Raw genomic sequence first — 22,500 nt, forward strand, 5'->3', positions numbered from 1 at the left:
TTTACTTTGCACACAATTCAAAAAACCAGACCCATTCTAGAAGCCAGACTTACATAAATGAATATGAAAAAGCATGTTAGGTTGACTGCACAAGCTGAGTGGTTTGTGTGAGTGGAGTTCGGAGGTCACATCTGTGCACGTATAGGAGTGATTTCACCATAAGGAGCAGAAGTACGATGAGAGCATGCTTCTATAGGTGTTCACATATGCGTTAGTGAGTGCATCTAAGCCTAAGTCATTGCATCTGCAAGACTTACTGTACATGATATGTTTATCAGTTTAGAGCATGGGAGTCTGTGTCAGTCCCATGCATGCATGAATGCAGCCTGCATGCTTTGAGGGTAAGAATCACAGAGTGTGTAATCCATTGTAAAGCTAACTGAGCTTGTTGGGATTTTGAAAGTCTGTATCAGCTAATGTGTGCTTTAATCATGGGGAGCAAGAGACATTTTAAGTTTAGAGAGGCCAACTTTAGCCGTGGATAGAATCCTAATGTGATAATCTCACTTGAGGTTGGTCACTATCTACATTTCTCTGAGCTTTCTTTGTCCTTGAGTCTTTAGTTATATGTAAAGCCCTGAAGGGGCTCTAAACTGTGTTTACAAAGCATTGATATGCGCCTGTTCTAACACAAATGGCCATTTTACAACTTAATGGTACCATCACCAATCTTAATGATGTAGTTGTAATCAATATTTAAAGATGTGCTTCATTTATTTACTTCACTTAATAACCAAGAGCATTTAAGAAGAACATTGCAATTGCAGTAGAGCTAATTAACAAGTTAATTTCAGGAAATAATCAGCTGACTCACGCTGAGAAGAAGGAAGTAGAGAGAAAGCAGAAAGAAAATGAGTTCCAAAATGTTCTAGTGTTTGTTTCCACTTCATTGTTAGAGATCTAATCAGCACCATGAATCTGGTGGGCTTACGATAGTTGGGAGAACTGAGATAATTGAAGTGGAAGAAGGAGATTTAGAAGGTTGAAGCAAGGGAGGTTCAATGAAATTGGATAACCCGCTGCCAACTTTGTGTCTCGCTCTGAACGATATCTGAAAGTTCTGGACTGTGGACGCTAATTTACTGTCCAGTAAAAGTGCAAAGTAACACCAGAGTGAATGTAAGTAATTAATAGTTTCTTATTTGTTGTGCTGAATCTAACGTTTTCCCATTGTATGGGTGTGACTTAATGCCATTTGTTTCATCACTGTTTAGATTTGTGTGTGTACAGCGGCAGGTCCTCTATAGTTAGTAAGGCATGTCTCAGATGCATTGTAAGCCAGCATGTAAGTGATTATGCACACTAACCTTAAAGGAGTTCCAATCATATTTATATTTTACCAAATGATCAAATGGCTACTCGTATATAAAATATGTTCTCTATTAAACAAGGACCATGCTTAAAATACATTACTCTCAAATATAGAGTAATGAGTAAGATTTGGCAATTAACTCATTTCCATCTGCAATCCCTGGGCAGGAACACCCATAGCAATCAACACCCTCTCACTGTAGATACATTTTCTTTATGCAACATAAAGGAACACAAGTGTATCTGTAGCCTGTCCAGTGAAAAGCCCCAGAATGCAAAGCAGTTGTGTATCACTTAAAGCATTGATGGCACTGCAGATCCCACTGAGAATGAACCGATCCCTCTCTTTGCAGCTCCCAGGTACTCCAGTGGATCTTATAGGCCAACGCATGTGAGCAGTCACTTTTAATTTGTGTAACACCTGGCGGGCCTAAAATAGTTATAGGTTAACAAAGTGTAGAAACTGGCAGATCGAATTAGGGATATAACACCTGAGAAAATGACATTTGACAGGTGGTGAGAAGGTGACTCCACCATGCTGCTTTCTGTCCACTGGATGTGTAAAGTAGGCAGTCGTTTGCTTGCATTACGGAGAAGTGCGAGGTGACACCTGGGTGACACTACATGTCAAGCTTGTCCCTTTGGGAGAAAAACGATTTGAGCTTATTTTGTGCTCTTTCTTTCTGTTTGTTGTAGATCGTCTCGCAGAGGAAACTGACCAGAGCGCTCTACAAACCAGGCAACACTTCTGGAAAGTCGTCCATAACGGTGTGTTTCCTAAGTCAGCCCATGACAGTTACCCACAAATCACACCACACACACCCCCACGCACACTCCACCTCTTGCACTCAGACACTAATTAATTTGATGATGTTGCTGTTCAATCTGTTCTGTTCCTCATTTCCATCTCATTTTCTCTCACCTCCTTCCTCTACCTCCCTCCCTTCTCCTCCTCCCCTCCTCTTCTTCCCCCTTTTTTTTCTCTCCACTCCCCATACAAAGGTGACAGCAGAGGAGTTGTCTGGTAATGACGATTACGTTGAACTATCCTTCAGCGCTCGTAAGCTTGACGACAAGGTTCGTACAATTCTGTGTGTTCTTTCAGAGAGATAAAACATCTCTGGTTTCCTTTAGATATGAGATGAATTAATATTCAGATAGGAGTTTGGGTGTGCACGCTATCAGGCAAGTATGTGAGGGGGTATTAGGGTGGAGGGCTGTGGGAATTGGAGATCAAGCTAATCGCACACAATACACAGAAGTACAATCTGGTATTACAGGAGACCGGAGGAGATAGGTGGGCACCCCCCTCTCCCAAATAACCCTCTCCTATCTCAACCACTTCACCACACACACAGATAACTATATTAATTTTCAGCCTCCACACGCGCGCACACACACACAGACACGTGCACAGAGCTACGGATGACTAATCCAAAGAAGTTGTGCCTTAGGGGAAAGATGGAAGAAAGCAGGGGAGGGGAGGATAAATTGAAGAGGACAGGAAAAGGATGGGTTGAAGAAACAAAAAAGAAAGGGAGAAATAAGGAGTAAAATAATGATTCTGTTAGTGTATGAATGATTTATCATGATCAAAGGCAGTTCTGAGGCAATGCCTTTCATGCATATTTTCCCTTTAAAGGATTTCTTCAGCAAGTCAGACCCCTTTCTGGAGATTTTTAGAATAAATGATGACGGGACTGAGTCGCTTGTACACAGAACTGAGGTGATTACAAGCACAAACAAACACACATATTTATTATTTCCTGCATGCAGGCCTGTGATTAACAAAAATGTGTTTTGTACACTGCAGACCATCATGAACAACCTGAGCCCAGTTTGGAAATCCTTCAAAGTTTCCTTAAACACACTCTGCAGTGGTGACCAAGATAGGGAACTAAAGGTGAGTCTGGAATTGAATCCCGGTCATAATAATGATTTTATTTAAGCTTGAAAAAATAACATGCATGCAAAACTCTGAGCATGCAAAACCTTGGCTAAAAGCTTCCTTCATTATTAAAGTTCCCTCAGGGAGACCCGATGCACTTTTAAAGGGAGAGCCACATAGCCCTGGAGGCAAGGTGTTTTTTCTGTGCAGCATACAAATGATGATATTTGTAAAACATCGGCAAAGTGCAACAGACCCACAAGTACACAAGTCAATTCAAGCGTGTGAACAATTTCAAAAGCAGCCTCAATCATTCCTTTATATTTTTTCTTCTCCAAGTCGTGAGTTGAGTTCAGATTATGTGCTCCCCTTCAAGTTTTCATGATGCTTTTTGTGTTATAAAAAGAGTTGGATGGATTTAATATGGCTCTAATTCTGAGGGCCCAAACACACTAGACAATGGTGGACTACTTCTGCTTTACTTTACCTTCCCTGCTTCATGGCAGCTTCTTTAAACACACCGCAAACACTAAAAGCTATCCGCCGACTATCATGTCAATCTTCTTCTGCATTGGACAAAACAAAACTCTCTATACCAGCAGGTGGCGGTAGTCTGAATTAATCATAATTTTTTTTAATTTTAATTTGTGAATTAAGTCGAGCCGTTTTTACTATACAGAGATTAAAACAGAGCAGTCTTTGCCGACCATTTTCACACCACTTTGCTCGCTACCTGGCTTGTTCCAGATGTGTCAGTGAGAAAATATGAGTGTATTGGAATGATCAGATGAGAGGAAGATGAAAAATGAAAGAGCGACTCTGCGCGCCCTCTTGAGTTTTATCATTTGCTGGTTTTACTCTCATTTATCTTCCACCAGTCATCTGCTTGAACTGAACAGCTCATCCAGGTGATTTCATTCACCAACTGCTCCGATGCAGATTGAGTAATTTTTTTATCTTCTGAACGGGTTATCCGACCACCCTCAGGGACTAACTGGTTGCCAAAGACACACTGCAAAAACTAGGGCGACAGTCTCTCCCCAATGTCCTGACACCATCTGACTGCCGACTGTAGGCTTGGTGGGTCAGGGCTTTGAACTCTCACCTTATGTGCCAGAACAGATCTGTGTGCGTGCATTTCTGTATATGTGCCAAAGTGGTGACTTCGAATCCGCTCCTAAAGAGTTATTCTTGCCATGAATAAGCATGAGCTTGTTCATTAAATATTCAGAGGCGTCTTAACTCTGCGTGGCTCCTGACAGCAGGAGAAAGAGCTCACACACACATGCAGGCCATTGGCTATGGTTTCCACGGCTACCTGTTTGAAGCATCAGTGCTATAGTGAGAAATGGCAATGCAGAGATTTCTATTCACACCGGTGCTTCCTTTTCACAGGGTTCTCAACTGACCAATGCATAAATGCATAACTCTCTGTTGCGGTGTCTGTCTGTCTATCGCTCCTTATTCGTTTCCTCTCTACTTCCGTCCGTACCCTGTCTCTCTCTCCGTCCAACAGTTAGTATTCAGTGAATGAAACAGAGATCCTTCATTTTTCATTACACTATCAGCAACTTTAAGTGAAAGCAAGGCTGCAAAAGCGAGCGCTGGCTCCCTCACACATAGAAATGAAACAGACACATATACTACAATCCACCAATGATCACACAAACCTGGCACACACACACACACACACACACACACACACACACACACACACACACACACACTTCAAGGAAAGACACTTGTCAGCTTAAGAGGGAGACAGAAAATAAAGGGATTACCACCGGTCGTTGTTTTTAATCAAGTGCTGCCGGATTGGTTCTGACCGCCAGTTGTTGGGTTGACCTGAGTCGAGAAGGTCACAGAGCTCGACAGAAAAATGAGTAATTCACAGCCATTAAAATCTTTGTGAAAGGATGAGGCATTTCTCTCTATCTCTCTCTGTGCGTTAACACGTGTCTCTATTGACCAATTTAATTGAATGTTATTGATTGTGCCAACTCAGCGGGACAGTCCAGATATTGGTGCATTTTTCATCTTTTCAAATTATAGGGTTGTTTCTTTATGATGTGCTGAGCCTTGGCCCGCTGACCTGCACATTTTACTAGTGATTGAGCCCATTTATCTTATCTGGCAGCTCCTTTGAGAGAAACAAACTATTCAACCTAAACACACACACACATGTACACACATAAAGCGGTCTCTTAAGCCACGTCCCCCTCAGCGTCCTCAGATTAATATTTCACCGCTCCATTGCCCCCCCACCAACACCGCCTTATCAATCATTCAGCATGGCATTTCCCTGCATGCCGTGTGTGTGTGTTTAGGTGTCAGTGTCACAGCTGCGCTCTAACTGAATGAATGTGTGTGTGTGTGTGTGTGTGTGTGTGTGTGTGTGTGTGTGTGTGTGTGTGTGTGTGTGTGTGTGTGTGTGTGTGTGTGTGTGTGTGTGTGTGTGTCTCTTTGTGTCTGTTTCAGTGCACAGTTTGGGATTGGGACTCTAATGGTAAACACGACTTTATTGGGGAGTTTCAGACCACCTTTAAGGAGATGAGAGCTGAGCTGGAGGGCAAACAGGTAAGCTCTCACAGGGATAGAAACTGACAAGACTGCGATGGATTGAGATAGACAATGGTTTGATAATAGTTTGATTACACCTGTATATGCTGCTCTATGGCGACAGGTGTAGCTAACGATCCAACTTTCAGGGTTATAATAATCTCAGAGTGGTTAACAATTTAAGAAGTATCAAATAAAACTCAAGTTTTGTTTAAAATGTAAAAAACACAAATTCCCAAAAAAGATTTAAAGGTATATTTTGCAAAAACAATGTCCACACACATGCATCTATTAACAAACAAGCTAAATGTAAGCAATAATACAATAATGGATTACTATCAGCAACCTGCCGCTTGTGACATGAAATAAACATCAATGTGTGTGTTTGCACAGCTGCAATGGGAATGCATCAACCCTAAATACCAGATGAAGAAGAAGAACTACAGAAACTCTGGTGTTGTTATTCTCAACCACTGTAAGGTAAAGTAAAACCATTTAATATCCTCCTTCCTGCATGTGTCTCACAGGGCAAGGGCTACAAATAATGAGTATTCTTATCATTGATTAAAGATGCCGTGTGAGATTTCCTTTCAGTGTTTCTCACCAAGACACATTTTATCTTTCTTTGAATGCATTTCTCCCCTTATTTAATATTTGCAACAAAAAAAAGCATACTACCTTTCCATGTTTGCTTGCTAGCAGTCTTGTTCTTCCCAGCCTTTGTTGGTCTAATATATTCTCTTACTAGTGCATTACCATCAACTTAGGGATGGTTATTTGTTCATTGTTTAATGTGGCAGAAGATAGCTTTTCAATCTCCTTCTTATATCATTAGCGACACGGCTACCCCAAGCAATGATGCAGTGAAGGTCTATTATTGTGAAAGGGAAACTGCGACCCTGAGCCAGACTGAATTACCTTGTATAGCGAGGCTTATAGGGAACACCTCTAGACGCTGATGGTGTCATTAGTCTACAGCCATTACCTTTTGCGATCACCATTTACTTCGTTGTGATAAGTTAAAGCCAAAATGTTATCTATTGCCACTCTAAATGTCAAATAACAGGGAAAATGGCACATCTCACATCTCACAAATCTCAGAGCCCAAGGTTGTTTTTAAATTGCCTGTTTTGTCCAACCTTGAGTTACATAACAAAGATCGTAAGGTTAAAAGTAATAAAACAGAGACCACCAGTAAATGCTCGGATTTGAACTGAACCACTTAAAACCATGAATATTTATTTACTGTCCTTTAAAAAGATTATCTGTGACGTTTGTGTTATCTAATCGATTCATTATTTTACCTCTTACGGTGTGCGTCCTCGAGCATCAAGCACAGCTGCATCCACATCATTCAGCTTTTTATTGCATCCTATCTTGAATTCATGACATCCATAAATCGCAACGCTCCTCCTTGACAGATCATCAAAATGTATTCCTTCCTGGAGTACATCATGGGAGGCTGCCAAATACAGTTCACAGTAAGTTTTGTCACATATAATCTCCCCAATATTTATAGCAGCATGTCATTGTCTGTCCATTCCCATTCAAGCTGTGTGTGTGTGTGTGTGTGTGTGTGTGTGTGTGTGTGTGTGTGTGTGTGTGTGTGTGTGTGTGTGTGTGTGTGTGTGTGTGTGTGTGTGTGTGTGTGTGTGTGTGTTTCTGTCTCAGGTGGCAATAGACTTCACAGCATCCAATGGGGATCCCAGAAACAGCTGCTCCCTCCACTACATCCACCCCTACCAGCCCAATGAGTACCTCAAGGCGCTGGTGGCTGTCGGGGAGATCTGCCAAGACTATGACAGGTAGAATCTACTCCATCAATCCTCATTTATCTAATCCTGACAGCGACAGTGACAGCGGCACACACACAAACACACACACACACACACACACACACACACACACACACACACACACACACACACACACACACACACACACACACACACACACACACACACACACACACACACACACACACACACACACACACACACACACACACACACACTAGCTTCTCCCTCTCAACATTTTTCACCCATCCTTTGTCCTTGCCTCTCTGTACCTTTCTCTGTTGTTTTCATTGAATCAGGTGCTTTTCTCTTTCTCCAGTGATAAAATGTTCCCTGCCTTTGGTTTTGGAGCACTGATACCACCTGACTTCAAGGTAGGACATCTGGGATGTGTGTTTATGTGTGTTTGCAGTAGCAGAGGGAGTTCTGGGAACTCAAGATTAAGATTTAATACCTCCTTCGAAAGGCACAGCTTGCCTTTGATCAACATGAAAAGAGAATGCATCTGCCGACCTGTAAATTGGACTGAACGTGTCATAATGAGTGTTCGCTTTAACATGCCGGTAAAAAGCCCTGTGTTCTCTCCCCCACATGAAGGTTTCACACGATTTTGCCGTGAACTTTGATGAGGACAATCCTGAATGTGCTGGTGAGCTTTGAAGCAAACTCACACTTCACTTCATTTACACAGACTTCTTGACTCACAGAAACTTTTATGAATGCACCACGGGATCGAAAACAGTCTTACAGTATCACATCCGCACGTCTCTCATCTCTCATCTCGTCTCATATTTATCCTTCCATATCACTCCCCGCTCTCTGTTTATTTCCCACAACCCATACAAATACACACACTTTAACACACGCAGCCAGAAGATTTGTCAACATGCTGCAAGACGTATTTCAGGCTCTAAAAAATAACAACACTAATCTTTATGTGTGAAATAGGCTTCTGCGCTCTTCTCCCCACATAAGCGTTCCTGCGGTGAAGGTGTTTGTTAGCTTTTGCTCATGTGGACGAATAGTTTTGGAAAAATGCCCAGTCACCTAGAAGTGCAATCACAGGCACAGATTTATTTTAGCAGAAACCTTTGCAAGAACAAGAACTTTAACTTGGAGAGGTCGGTGCAGTGCGAAACACGGACAGATAGACAAAGAAATAGCAAAACAACATGTGTTTGTGTGTGTGTGTGTGTGTGTGTGTGTGTGTGTGTGTGTGTGTGTGTGTGTGTGTGTGTGTGTGTGTGTGTGTGTGTGTGTGTGTGTGTGTGTGTGTGTGTGTGTGTGTGTGTGTGTGTGTGTGTGTTTTTAGGGATCCAAGGAGTGGTTGAGGCATATCAGAATTGCCTCCCTAAGATCCAGCTCTACGGGCCAACCAACATCGCCCCGATCATCCAGAAAGTGGCTTCCTCTGCCTCCGAGGAGATGCACACGAAAGAGGCCATGGTGAGAGAGACAATGAGAAACACTTGGAAAAAAAGAAAGGGGCCATTTTGTTGCCGTTGTTGTGATTTTTGGTGTTTGCGCTGGCACACAGGGGGATGAGGGGATAGATCAGATGGGAAAGAGGGAATGAAGCAGGGCGGAAAGAGAGGCATTTTAAAAGAGGGAGGAAGTGATTGAAATTCATTTAATTTCAGGCAAAAACAATTGAGCCCAAATTCCTCGCCTTAATGCCTCTGGCACCTCTCTGTCTCTCTTGTGGTTTGGAATAGAGTTTTATTTTAATTAGCTGCTGTCAAGAAGCCACTCCTTAAATATTAAAGTCATTGAATATCTATTTCTCCTGCCCAAATCCTCCTACTTCCACTCATATCTTTTTCCCCACCAGGAATACTTTATCCTGCTGATCCTGACAGACGGCGTCATCACCGACATGGCGGACACGCGAGAGGCCATCGTGCACGCATCCCACCTGCCCATGTCAGTCATCATCGTCGGTGTGGGCAACGCGGACTTCACAGACATGCAGATATTGGACGGAGACGATGGGATCCTGCGTTCACCAAAGGGCGAGCCGGTCCTCCGCGACATTGTCCAGTTCGTCCCCTTCAAGGACTTCAAACACGTGGGTTTCAGCTGGGAGGAGGGGTGAAGGGCGAGGGATAGAAGTCTGCATCTCTGGAAAAATCATAGAGCTATGATAAATGCAAACCAGGCAGTACATTTAAGTTATTCTCTAGGGACATCCACATCAAGACATATAGAAATGGGTCACTAAATAACAGTGCAGCAGAATGGGTAAATAAATTGCACTAATGCAGTTTTTCAGCTATTTTTGAACCTTGTATGGTGACAGCATAACTACCTGCTACCGGGCTTCGTTAAGAGCTTTCCCAAGCTGAATAACAACATAATATGATAAAAGAAATGCAAGGCCACAAAAGAGTATCTACATTATAGCATTTCACATCAAGGCCAGAGGCTTTTAAAAAGCTTCTGAGTAGGGCTAAGTGTTACTTAAAATCTTTCAATACCGTTGCCAGAACAACACCTGAGGCTCTGTTCATAAAAACAGATTTCTACAAACTGCATCATCTTTTCTTCCTCCTAAATTTATACAAGCCCATTTGTGATTTAGAGCAGTGGTAAGCAAATGGCAGCCTGTAGGTAAAATCTGACACCAGCAGCAAAATTACTTAGCCCCTTGCAAAGGCAGTTTTTACTATCATAAGTAACATCTGAACCTTTACATGAGTTCTTACATATCTACTGCAGATTTAAATTTATGAATGGGATGGCCCTAAAGACAGTCCTACAAACTGAAGTTACTGTGCCTCCTTCTGCAACCTGCTATTTCAAGCAACATGTGTAGATGAATAAAACATATGTAAAATATATAATCCTTTTAAAGTGGGATTATGTAACATTTGAAAGAAGAAAAGACACAATCCTCCTCTTACACATGAGATGTGGAATTCATTTGCACTTATGAGTTTTCCAATGCAGCCTTATCCAGTTTAGTCTGACCAATAGGGACGAATGTTAGCAACGTTTTGATAGACATCATTGAGTTAGTTTGCTTCCTAATGACACTTCTCCACTTATTCTCTTGTTACAATGCCTGTTACGTTATCCTGTTGAGCAAAAGTGAACATAGCTCTGTGTTTGAGTTCACGTAAAGTCTGAATTTCACAGCTGTGGCCTACTGTCGGTCCTATTTGACCATGACAGATGCGTCTCACAAAAACAAATGGTTGACATTTTACCAGAAATGGCCTGGTGGTGACTCTTTGTAAGGTCACAACAAAAGCACTTTTATCCAACCATAAATCAAACCACCCACTGTGTTCTGCAACACAGTTCATTCATCTCTTTTTGTTTTTGACAAATGAGTTATAAACTACTGTGGCACTAACGTACCAATGGGGAGAACGTGAGATCTGCCATTGCCTACAATCATAAAACCCTTATATTTTAAAATAAATAATTAAAAAATATATAAACAAACAAAATATATTGAAAGGGGTATACCTGTGTGAATGATTGAATTTGTGGCAATACGAAATGAATGATCAAAGAGTAGGAAAAGTTTAACAGTTCAATATCAAGCTGTGCTATAAGTCGAGGACAGAACAAGAGACAGCGTATAGAAAGTTCTTCTTCAGCAGAGGCTCTGTCTGTGTGTAAGTGTGTGTGGGTTAGTGTGTCTTTGTGGGTGTAAATGAGTTGAGTGGGTGCCAAGAAGTGCTGTATTTAGAGGGTAGCAAGCGTGAGTGTGTGGGCGTAATATGCTTGGCTTGCTCATCAAAACACATAAGCTGTGTGTGCACTGTGTGTGTGCGCGTGTCTTCCTATCTGGTGGCATTAATTTTGTCTGACTTTGACAGCGTCTATTTTGCCGGGTTGGTTATGGTGAGTTTGCTCTGTGACAGGTTGAGAAATCAACAAATTACATTGCAGCTTAACAGAAAGAGAGGGGAGGAAGGAGAAGAAGCATATAAGAAAAACAGTCAGAGAGACGAGGTGAGGAATAAATCTGAATGAACAGAGGTGCAGGGAGGAGGGTGGGAGAGAGTGCTGGCGGTGGTGCTGGAGGGGGGTCAACAGGAGACCGGCACTAAAGACAAAAGGGAGCGAGGGAGTGTGTGACAGAGGTGGAGAGGTGATTTTCTGCTCTGTCGTTTCTTTTCAGAAGGGATTAGCAGGACGGAGCTTCTGTGAGACAGGCAGAGGGTGGGATAACAGGTAGAAAGGAGCTGAGGAGAGAGAGCGGGAGGAAGGATGGAAATGAGAGGAGGAAGAGGAGGGAGTGGAGTTGTGGTGGGTGCTCTTTGATGATGCATTGTCTCTGGGAATTATGTGAGACAGAGTACGACAGACTCTCTGACTTTGAGGGTTTGGAAGTGTGTGTGCGGCACGAGAGCATGTGTGTGTTCATGCAGATGAGTGGTTTCATGTACAAAGAAATATGTTTCTCTTTTTTTATTTGCTGATCATAGGTACAGTTGTTTGTGTAATTTGTATCTGTTGTACATTCAACAGTAATAGTCCATTCATTTCTCAAGTACTTTGATGGTAAAATCGTTCCCCTTTTGTGAGAACTAACACAAATCTTGTTGTTTTGAACTTGATTATAATGCGATTCTTGACATAATCATATTGATTTCAAATGGGTTATTGTGTGCATGCATATAGACTGTATAAGATACAGATATATACATGTACAGAAATGATTGCCAACCCTCCAAGCCTTCCATATACCATAAGTCTGGAGAATACAATATATCGGAATAGAATGAATAATATTAAACAATCACAGCACGCATCCCATGAATATTTCCATAGGGTTTGTTGTCCCTTATGTTATCAAAAACATGTTCAACTCGTCAAAATTGAAATTACATTTCTTTTAAAAAACAGCAAAGTAGGAACAAACAAAATGGCACTTATTTCCATTATTGACTCATACAGCGCTGTACTGTACCCAAGTTTAATATTCATTTTCTTTTGCTTTTCCCTGTAAATAGTGTGCTTTCATGCATTGCTTTTCTATTTTCCAATGTGTTTTTTCCTGTGCCATTTTGTGAGCACATAGGAACCAAACTATGGTAGGTCAAAAAGGTGAAAGCAGGGATGTTTTGAGATTATCAAATGAGCTTGTCCGATCACATCAGTCTCACTCAACCAGACCTGTGACAGCTTCTGGCTCAACTGTCAATTTTAGTATCCTGGAATCATGCATGGCTAAGTGATGCGTGTTTTTGTGACATGTCTCTTCCTCTCTCTGTCTGTCTCTGTGTTTCCAGGCCTCTCCAGCTGCACTGGCTAAGAGTGTTTTGGCAGAAGTCCCTAACCAGGTGGTGGATTACTACAATGCTAAAGGCATCACACCCAAGTGTATGTCTGACTATGAGTCCACAAGAACCTTCAGCCCCTGACAAAGAACTACATGCAAACACACTTTCAAATACACACACAAATATGTCATATATACATATACATATACATTTACGTACTGTATAACACAAATATACCCAAGTAAAAGCACAAGCACACATACACACCAACTAAAATTTACACATAACCATATTACCTACATACAGTAGTCTAGCTCAGAGAATTAGCTTGTTCTGGTGAAACAATTTGAACTACTCCAATGGTGACTATTGCATGTTTGGCCATAATGGCATCACCTTGGAGATTATTATTACCTACTGTATATCTAAAAGATGTTTATAGAATTAAGAGCAGTCTTCTGAACCTGCATGCAGAGTCAGACCATAACCCACCCAAAGAAATGACACTTCTACCTTATTTAGATAACTAGCAAGTACATGACCCAAAAGATATGTGGGTAGCAAAGCCCAAATATGTGACTGCATAGCCCTAAATGCTTCAAATTAGCAATGCAAATGTTATTTATGGGAAGTCCCTGTTAGTGTACCGCATAAATGCATGAATAATTCAGTTCCTGCATCTCCAGTCCCACTTGCTAGTTATGAAATAAAGTATCTATGTCATTTGAGTGACATTCAGGGTTGTCTTGGGTGTTTTGGGTTCTTTTCTACAGATTTGTTTGAGATTTTGCTAAATGGAAATGAACAAATGAATAATTGTAATAATTTCTTATTAACCTTCTTACATTGTAAAGAGCTTTGGGAGGATAGCAAAGCGTGTGTGGTAGACTCTCATCTGTGAGCTTTTCTGTATTCTGCATGTTGATAATAATAAAGACACGTTGGTTTCTCATTGGTGTGTGATCTGACGTTTGTGTACATTTATACTTTTATTAACATGTACATTGTTCAAATTGATGCAAAATTGGGACAAAGAGTTAGAAACCCATTCAATGTTATATTGCAATTAGAATATGGGTAGATAAATATTCAGTGACTATAATCAATGTAAGGTTAAATGTATTCCTTGTATGAAAATGGTCTGTTTATATTCTATATAATATAGCCTATGTATTTCCCTGTAAGCTCATATTTCTCTGGTTGCACTGAATATGCATACTTTTTGTATAAGCAGACATCTACTGAGGTTAGATATCACACATGTCTGTGAGGTGTTATGTGTGTGTGTGTATAAATGAGGTGTTTGCAGCAGTGTTTTATGGAATTCTGGGTCATGTCACCTCTCTTTCAGTCTCTCTACATCTCCCAGACAGACATTAAAATGCAAGAATAAATTATCTCACAGATCTACATTTAGTTAATTAGGGAAGACCAAAGTTAGGGCTTTTCTGAGAGTGCACTCCTTACGTGCCTTGGGATCTGACAGTCAGATCAGTATTCAACACACGGGCCTCTGATATCTGTTTCAGAGGCAAATATCAAGACTTACAGAGAAGATCAGTTGTATAGCTGAGATAATCCTTTCAAAATAACACAATAATATTGCACCTTACCAAACCTAATATTATTCTCTAAAGCTATACTGTACATATATACATTTACTGGGAAACAGGCGGAAGAGAAATTACAATGAATTTGAGAGTATCATATAATTCAGTAGACCATTAGAAAGGTGGCCCAAATCAATATTACATGTTTTGTTTGATAGTTGATTAAAACTTTTTTTAAAAACAATATCCGTCTTGCTTCTTTTTTTATTTATTTTTAAATATTGTTTGTTTATTCTTTTTTCTGCATTCAAAGTTCCAAAACTTCTATGTGAAATGACCTCAAGGTGAAACCACAATTTTAACTTTGTTTCCAAGGTCAAGAATTAACTCATTTGTTTCGTTCCTGTTGGGGCATATGTAATCAATACATATATATTCATATAAACATTATAGCTTCATAGCATTTTTGTTAACAGATGAAATAGATTTTAAAACGTATATCTTTCAGTACGATGCGGAACCTTTTTTGTGACCCTCAGTGTTGCGGGACTATTTTGTTACGCACCGGAAGCTGTCAGGGTGACATTAGAACAGGACGAAAAGGAAAGCATGGGTTTTCTTATGTTGTGAGACCCCAGTGCGCCGCTAGTTTATGTGTATGTATTTTTTATTTATGTGATAGTGTATATATTAATGAGCGCAATGTTGGCGTGGAGCGGTCGGTTTCTTCTTCAACGGGGACCTGGACTCATCTCTCTCCGAGCAGCAGCTGAAAGGTGATGCTAATGCTAACTGGATGTTGTGCTAATGAAGCTGTAGTTAGATTTAGCATACACCGTTAGCTTATCTGAAGAAGGTTGCTTTAATAAACGAGTTGAGTTATTTAGTGCCCTTGCTGTTTCAAACCAAGCTTATTATGTGTTAAGAAACTTGCTTTTTGAGATAATTTAGTCATTTAATTATAGCTAAAGGTAGCTTGATTTCCTCTGCCTACCTGTGACCAGTGGTGTAATGTCACTAAGTACATTTACTCAAGTACTGTACTAAAATTAGGAGGTACTTGTGCTTAACCTGAGTATCCTCAGTTTGTGTTACTTTATACTAATACTATACTACATTTTCTAAGCCAATATTGTTCTTCTTTCTCCACTACTTTTATTGACAGCATTTCTTACTAGTTACTTTTTAGGTTTAGATTATTCGGTAATACAACATCGAAATCAATTATTATATAAACGTTGACATATTCATAGGTAAAGCTATCTTGCATCAGTATGGAAAGTTATTCAAACTAGCTCTACATATAGCAGTTGTGATAAAAACACATTGGTACTTTAAGTATATTTGTATGTTGATACTTTGGTATTTTACCCTTAGTAAGATTTTGAATGCAGGACTTTTACTTGTAACAAAGCACTTTTAAAATGTAGCATTAACTATTTTTTACTTAAATCTGAGTACTTCTTCCAGCACTGCCTGTAACATTGTGAGTTGTATCTACTATTGCAAATATTTCCAACGGTTTCTCTAGAAAGAAAGGTTTTCCATGCATTTTGTTTAGTGTTTTTCATGTATGGGAAATCCTTTTTTTTCCCTGCAAGATATACCGAAGAGAATGTCATAAATTACTGAAAAGATTAACCACACCACTGTCCCAGTCTAGGCAGTAATATATGAGTAATCTCTTGATAGCCATCTGCAAACAGACGTGGGCAGAATTTAAATGACAAAAGGTCAACAGGATTTATTCAGACCTCTTTTTTTTCTGTCTTGGAATTGACATAAAGCAATGATATTTATGCAGTCAAATGCACAAACTGTCTGTATGAATGTGTGGACCTAGACCTGATGTTACCTATTGGCAAGGTCGCTGTAGGGACTGAAATCACAAAGAAAACTAAAGTGATATCTGAATCAACAAGGCACATTTCAGTGAAGGTTATGCAGTGAATTCATAAATGATCCCAGAGATAGGATAAAAAATCAGCTTCCTAATTTTGAAAATATCCTTCTTATCTGTTTGTTTGGCTTCATTATAGATGGCATTTGTTTGAATTTGAAGCTGTGTATCAGACACTATGAACTATCCAAATATGTCACCTCATATTGTAGGAAATTGGATGGTCATCTGACGTTAATGACATCTCATTGACTTAAAGAAAATTGGAATAAAGTGTGTGAAATAATGAACAAGCAAAGTAATCTTCAGTTGCATCCCTGGTTGTGGATATGTGTGTAACCATTATTGGTCTAACTGTAATTTTTTCTTTCTTTCGCAGTCCGGCACATTCAGTGTTTCTTTATAGGACAGTAAAGACCACAACGTGGTTTGATGAACACCTCACAGAGGATAACCAGAAGTTCATGAGGAAGAGCATAGCGGAGGAATACAGGAGTCAAACGGCTGAGAAGCTCAACCCGCTCAAAGATGAGCCCTGGCCGCGTCATGACTGGACAGAGGGTGAGTGTCAGGAGAAGTGAGAGCTGGGAAAATGATGCACCTCTTCCTGTTTGCTCACATTTAAACTTTGTTTTATTGGTTCCTCTTAATAGGTAGTCGAAGAGTTGGATTAGTAGCTGTGAAGTTGGGGATGGCTCCTATCTGGACGAAAGCAGGAGAAAAACACGTTGTCACCTTGTTACAGGTAGCTCACACTCACATGAACGCACACTCACACACGTTGTCTTTACTGTTGTACTTAAGCCTTTAGTATTCTTAAGGTACGTTGATGCATATTTGTGGTCCATGATGAAATGACCTGCCAGATGTGGGAGGTTCTTTACCAAATATCGTACACTTTGCAATCTCACCTTCAGTCTTTAAACGTGCGAGGTGCAGAGAGGAGCTATTTAAAGTCAAGTTTATTCAGATCATGTTTTAAATTACACTTACTAGTCTGTCGGTGAAGTAAATTGATGTCGGAATGTGTTCACTCTACCCTTTATTGAAATTGATATATACGGAAGTGAGTAGCATTACAAACTCCTACTGCATTTTCAGTAAAATGTCAACGTGAACAATCACACTTCCTTTTTTATTTCCCATCCCCGCCTCTTAATCTCACATTCAAGGCCATTCCGAAAGTTCTATCCCCATCTGATGATTCACCTTTATCACATTCAGTCATTTTTTCCTTTCCGCTTAGCAGATATAGGAACAAGCTGTGCTAGATGGGAAATGAAAGTATTCCCACAACATCAGCATTGTGGGACATGTTCTTTCTGAAGCGAAACAGAAAATACGTCATAATGTAGTGAATTCATATACTGCAGGTTTAGTTTTTGACTTAGATTTTTTGTGGTTGTATTTTCCTCTTCTTTCCGTGCCTCCCTAAATGTAGTGATGCTCTGACAATACTAAACAAATGGCACAGAGAAAACTTTACCAGCCTGTGTCCTCTGTTCTTTTTCCAGGTGCAGGACTGCCATGTAATTAAGCATCTGTCCAAGGAAGAATTTAATGGACACACCGCTGCCCTCTTGGTAGGAGGGAAAAACGTATCACCATTCTATGTAAGAAATGAAGTCGAAATATCTTAAAAACACATGTATGGTGTTTTAGCATGTTGCCAAGAAAATATCTGGAAGGTTTATTCTTACTGCTGTCATTTTTTCTAGTTTCTAAAATGTTTTTGCTTTTATCAATATTTTTATAAAATAATGCAACAAATGGCGTTTTGAAAGGGTTACTCAAAGTGATGAACCTCTAGAAAAGTATTGTTTGAATCTCCTTTTGGCTTTACAGAGCTTTATATCAGGTTTCAGCTCATTATTTAGCTGTATGGATGAGCCTTATAATGACAGTGTTTTGGTTCATTTTCACGGCTCGCATGTTTCCAGGCACAGCAGGCAGCGATTTTAATTAAAAAATGTTCTAAAAATCCTTGTATCTGCTCACCACCAAACAGCAGACAACGTTAGAGACACGCTGAAGAATGCTATGGAGCTTTTAGCAAGTAAGAAGTTAATAAAGACCAATAGTTATGTTTTAAAAAGTCTACTTAAAAAAAGAAGCTTTGAGGATAACCTCAGAAAACTAAAATGCCTCTGTTTATTATCATTATCAAATCAGATCTAAGTTTATTTACATAAACGTTTGTCTCAGAGGGCTTTCAAACATGAATGACAGTGCTATTATAATGATCCATTAATATCCCTTTGTGTTTTTTTTAAATGATTAACTACATTAGCCCTGCTCTAAACATCTCAGCATCTTAGATCATTACTAATTAAATATGAATTAAAACAGTCATAAATAAGGTTGACACTCCTATATTGTTAAACACTTGAATTTGTACTGATTGTAAGACTTGAGAATATCATATCTTATCACTGCGCTCCATTATAATACAGGCGGAGCAGCCAGTGCCAAATACTTAATCACATCACAACGTCCATTTTTGTTCATTTTAGTTCTGGCTACATTTCGTAATCATAAAGAAATCGAATCAGTGTGACAGCTTTATGGAAGCATAACTGAGTTTTGTCATTTCCCTGTAGCTCTGAGCTCATATCAGCCTCCCAGTGCTAAGACCTCTTCTGAATACAGATCCATTGTCGGGAGATTATGCTCACCAACTAACCATTAGTGACTATACTTCATCTGAGGTGTCAAAATAAACAACCGCCAATGGATATCACTGCCAACGACGACACGCACACACACATTTGAAACGTGTCTTTCGTGACTAATAAAATCACCACATATCTGACCTCTATCACACAAACGGGTAGACATTTCTAAAAGAGTTAAAGGATATCAGCCCTTCTGAGTGTGTATGACGCAGATTTTATTTGACTTTTGAAATGTTATGTCCCTCTTTGTAAGGAGAAAACAAATGAGCAAGGTGACTGAATCAAAGAGTGGTTTGTTCATTGAGCCTTTAGGATCCCCCTCACACAACCACATCATTCTTCAGTCAGAGGCAGGGTTTGTCAGAGTGACGAGTGTTGGCAGGCTGATTTTCACCCTTCTGTTGAAAGGGAGAGAGAGTTTAGAGTGAGTGGATGGGCTGAGATGAGAGCCGCCTGAAAGCAAATGTCAGAGATGCTCATTGCCAAGTGTTCGTGCGTAAATCTGCCTGGGTGTGCGTGTGTGTATCTTTGGCTCCTGTACAGTTGTAACAGGCCCGCAGTTAATTTAAAATGCCAAAGTCCAACTGCTGTTCGCTTTTCTAACACTTCATCTTCCTTCCTCACGTTTCTTTATCTCTCCTTCATTCTGATTGGCAGAGGTCTGAAGAGCACATGGAGATGTTCAGGAATGCAGGGGTGCCTCCGAAACAGAAAGTCACCACCTTTAAAGTCTCAGACAATGCCATCATCAAGCCAGGTATACACATACACCAGCTTGTATTTAAAGGAAAATACTAATTTGGTACTTGTTTCACGTCACAAAATAGAATTTCCTTTGTTTGTACACATTCTATAACGTAACTTTGTCTGTTGTGTGTTCAGGCACTCCTCTGTATGCAGCACATTTCCGTCCAGGCCAATACGTGGACATCACAGCCAAATCGTAAGTCCTGTTTTTGCCGGCTTCCCATCCTTGCTGGCGCTTCCTCTCCTACTTCTCATTCTCTTTCGGCTCCAGCAGCATGATTTTAAAATAGATCCCTTTTTATATCATTATCCTCTGAGGCGACAAGTCACCATTCTCGAATGTGACCTGGAAATATGATTCTTGTGTTTTGTGTGTAGCATCGGTAAGGGTTTTCAAGGCGTAATGAAGCGGTACGGGTTCAAAGGACAGCCAGCCACCCACGGCTCAACCAAAACTCATCGCAGACCGGGGGCTTCTGGACCTGGAGTAAGACACACACATACACACGCACCACACACCACACACACACTGTGTAAGACGCTTCTCCTTGCCAGACATGAACAGTTGGCTCCCCATAATGACTCCCAAATAATACGAGCGCGTGTCTTTTATCATCTGTGTCTAGGATGCAGCCAAAGTGTTCAAAGGGAAAAAGATGCCCGGCATGATGGGAAACATCTCCATCACAGCTCATGGGCTGAAGGTAAACACATACACACACACACACACACACACACACACACACACACACAAACGCGCAAAGTCGTGCTTTTGAACTTGTTTGTCCTTGACTGCAGTTTCAGTTCAATACTCTCTCCTCCCTCTCCTGCAGGTATGGAGGGTCAATACCAAGTATAATGTGCTGTACGTTAACGGCTCGGTCCCCGGACACAGGAACTGCGTGTTGAAGGTAAAAATAATCATATACACACTTAAGAAGTCGAAGGTCAATCCCAGCATGCTTAGTGTTGTGACAGAGACGAGTGACCTTGCACCTGTACGAAACTGTCACACCTGCAAGACGGTGTGATCCATCTTCATTGACACCGTGCTGGATCAGCAGCGTGTGCGTGTGTGTGTGTGTGTGTGCATCTGTTAGTGTTTGTGGGGAGAATGGGAGCGCGCACCTTAATGATGTTAGTAATATCAGCAGCATCCTTCTCCATACTCAGCATGTTACATTTGCACACACACACACAAAGGCTATTATTTGTTTTGCAGACAAGCGATAATGAATACAAATGTGCATTGCATTTCACCCAGCTCAGCTGTCCTATACACACACACACACACACACACTCACACACTCACAGGCGTTAGTAATGTTTGTGCGTTATTGTTGGTTTTTGTTATTCTGTGCAGCCATATGTTAATGAGGATTATCTATGTTCTATTGATTAAAAGGAAGAGTAAGCAACGCAATAAACAGTATTCTTCATTATTGATTACAATGTTGTTGTTTTTAATAATAACAAAGACTTTTTAAATGTATTTGTCCATAAAGTCAGAGCTTATCAGACACCAACTGCAGAGTGAGAATAAATAATTAGGATTCCTGTGCAAACACAATTAGATTATAATTTAGTGTAGTACTGTTTACTGTTATATTACTAATTGACTTGTTTTGTAAATAGTTTCCCCTGTATTGTCATGATTTAAAATCTAAATTTGCAATCCTTAATGTTTTGTTTTCAGTCCAAAACCCAATGATATCCTTTTTAGAATTAAATCAAGCATAGACAAACAATACATCCACATATTAACTTGTGAATCCACATTTCTTTTACACAACTCACAATAAAGATATTAAAGTTGTAGGCAAATAGAAAAATACTTAATGTCACCCAGTTGTTTCAGTACTAATTCAAACTTCTGTTTCTGTGTTGTGTGTTCCAGGTCAGAGATACTGTACTACCAAACAGGAAGTCCTCGCTGCACAACCCTCCTTTCCCGACCTACTTCACAGAAGAGGAAGGCGACCTGGAGGAAGACTTGTACGACGAAAACTTATTCGTTCAGACAGAACCATCGTTAAACCTGACCTGAAGACCCCCCCCCAACCCACCCACACACACAAACACACACATATATCATGTTTTCATCTAAACCCATAAACTATGTCTTGATCCTGCAATAAAGAGTAATTCCTTTGAAGATGCCCTGAGCCTCTTAGTGTTTTTTTATCGTGCGAGATGCAACATCACCAGTCCTGTCTGTTTGATCCAAACAGTTATTACGGTACCTTCCCCCCGAAACCATGGTAACTGTAGGAGTGATGATGTCACTGGAGGATCCCCAAGCAAAGGAGAGGAGAGGAAAAAAGACAGTGAAATGAAAACAAAAAAAGGAGAGGAAGACGTGCTGGAGAAATGTGCAATATCTATGCAGGATAAGGGGAGGGGGGTGTAGGTTGTGAGCTGGTTACGATGAGTTGCACAGTGAGGGGAATGCAGACAGATGGGTCTGTGTAGGTAGGTGTGGAGGAATGAATGGGGTTAAAGGAATGAAATACAAAGGAGTGTAAACACTGAAGAACGGGAGGGAGTCAGTGAAGGTGTGGAGGGCATCTAAATGGGAGGATGGAGGCTGACAAAGGTTGACATTTGTGCATAAGAGGATAAATAAGGACATTAATGTTGCAGCAGGAACCGCTGGGCGCTTAAGTGTGTGTTTGTGGCTGACAAATTCCCTCCTGCACCGTGTGGGACCCCTCCTTTCTTTTTTTGGAAATAACTTATCTAATGAGAATAATGCCCTCCAAAGTGTTGGACTCTTGTTTGGTGTAAATGCCTCCATGTGATTCAGTCCCCCTCTCTGCCCTGCTGTATATCCG

At 40.5% G+C, this 22,500-nt stretch overlaps 2 protein-coding genes across 2 annotated transcripts in view; both read left to right on the forward strand.

Moving 5' to 3' along the window:
* The window catches only part of cpne4b (copine IVb), a 21,468-nt gene extending 7,722 nt beyond the window's left edge, over nt 1–13,746 (forward strand). The window contains exons 4-16 of the mRNA XM_063900024.1: nt 2,008–2,079; nt 2,314–2,388; nt 2,954–3,037; nt 3,125–3,214; nt 5,678–5,776; nt 6,152–6,238; nt 7,180–7,239; nt 7,430–7,563; nt 7,874–7,928; nt 8,152–8,203; nt 8,867–9,000; nt 9,386–9,622; nt 12,804–13,746. Of these exons, the coding sequence (XP_063756094.1) occupies nt 2,008–2,079; nt 2,314–2,388; nt 2,954–3,037; nt 3,125–3,214; nt 5,678–5,776; nt 6,152–6,238; nt 7,180–7,239; nt 7,430–7,563; nt 7,874–7,928; nt 8,152–8,203; nt 8,867–9,000; nt 9,386–9,622; nt 12,804–12,935 (1,311 nt within the window). The 3' untranslated portion in view covers nt 12,936–13,746. The remainder of the gene's footprint in view (nt 1–2,007; nt 2,080–2,313; nt 2,389–2,953; nt 3,038–3,124; nt 3,215–5,677; nt 5,777–6,151; nt 6,239–7,179; nt 7,240–7,429; nt 7,564–7,873; nt 7,929–8,151; nt 8,204–8,866; nt 9,001–9,385; nt 9,623–12,803) is intronic.
* Nucleotides 13,747–14,892: 1,146 nt separating this feature from the next.
* Nucleotides 14,893–21,825, forward strand: mrpl3 (mitochondrial ribosomal protein L3). The gene is made up of 10 exons (XM_063898478.1): nt 14,893–15,120; nt 16,624–16,805; nt 16,898–16,989; nt 17,759–17,857; nt 19,577–19,676; nt 19,802–19,862; nt 20,045–20,153; nt 20,293–20,370; nt 20,500–20,577; nt 21,564–21,825. The coding sequence occupies exons 1-10, from the start codon at nt 15,038–15,040 to the stop codon at nt 21,711–21,713; spliced, it is 1,032 nt and encodes a 343-aa protein (XP_063754548.1). The 5' UTR covers nt 14,893–15,037; the 3' UTR covers nt 21,714–21,825.
* The last annotated feature ends 675 nt before the right edge of the window (nt 21,826–22,500 follow it).

This window comes from Eleginops maclovinus, chromosome 13, assembly GCF_036324505.1.
Source record: "Eleginops maclovinus isolate JMC-PN-2008 ecotype Puerto Natales chromosome 13, JC_Emac_rtc_rv5, whole genome shotgun sequence".
Lineage (NCBI taxonomy): Eukaryota > Metazoa > Chordata > Actinopteri > Perciformes > Eleginopidae > Eleginops > Eleginops maclovinus.

What these genes read in the sequence shown, in the direction of transcription:
- mrpl3 (XM_063898478.1), top strand. Translation starts at nt 15,038, where the DNA reads ATGAGCGCAATGTTGGCGTGGAGCGGTCGGTTTCTTCTTCAACGGGGA. An exon ending in AAAACGTATCACCATTCTAT is followed by an intron (nt 17,858 to 19,576) that starts GTAAGAAATGAA and finishes TCTGATTGGCAG; the next exon opens with AGGTCTGAAGAGCACATGGA. An exon ending in GTGGACATCACAGCCAAATC is followed by an intron (nt 19,863 to 20,044) that starts GTAAGTCCTGTT and finishes TTTTGTGTGTAG; the next exon opens with CATCGGTAAGGGTTTTCAAG.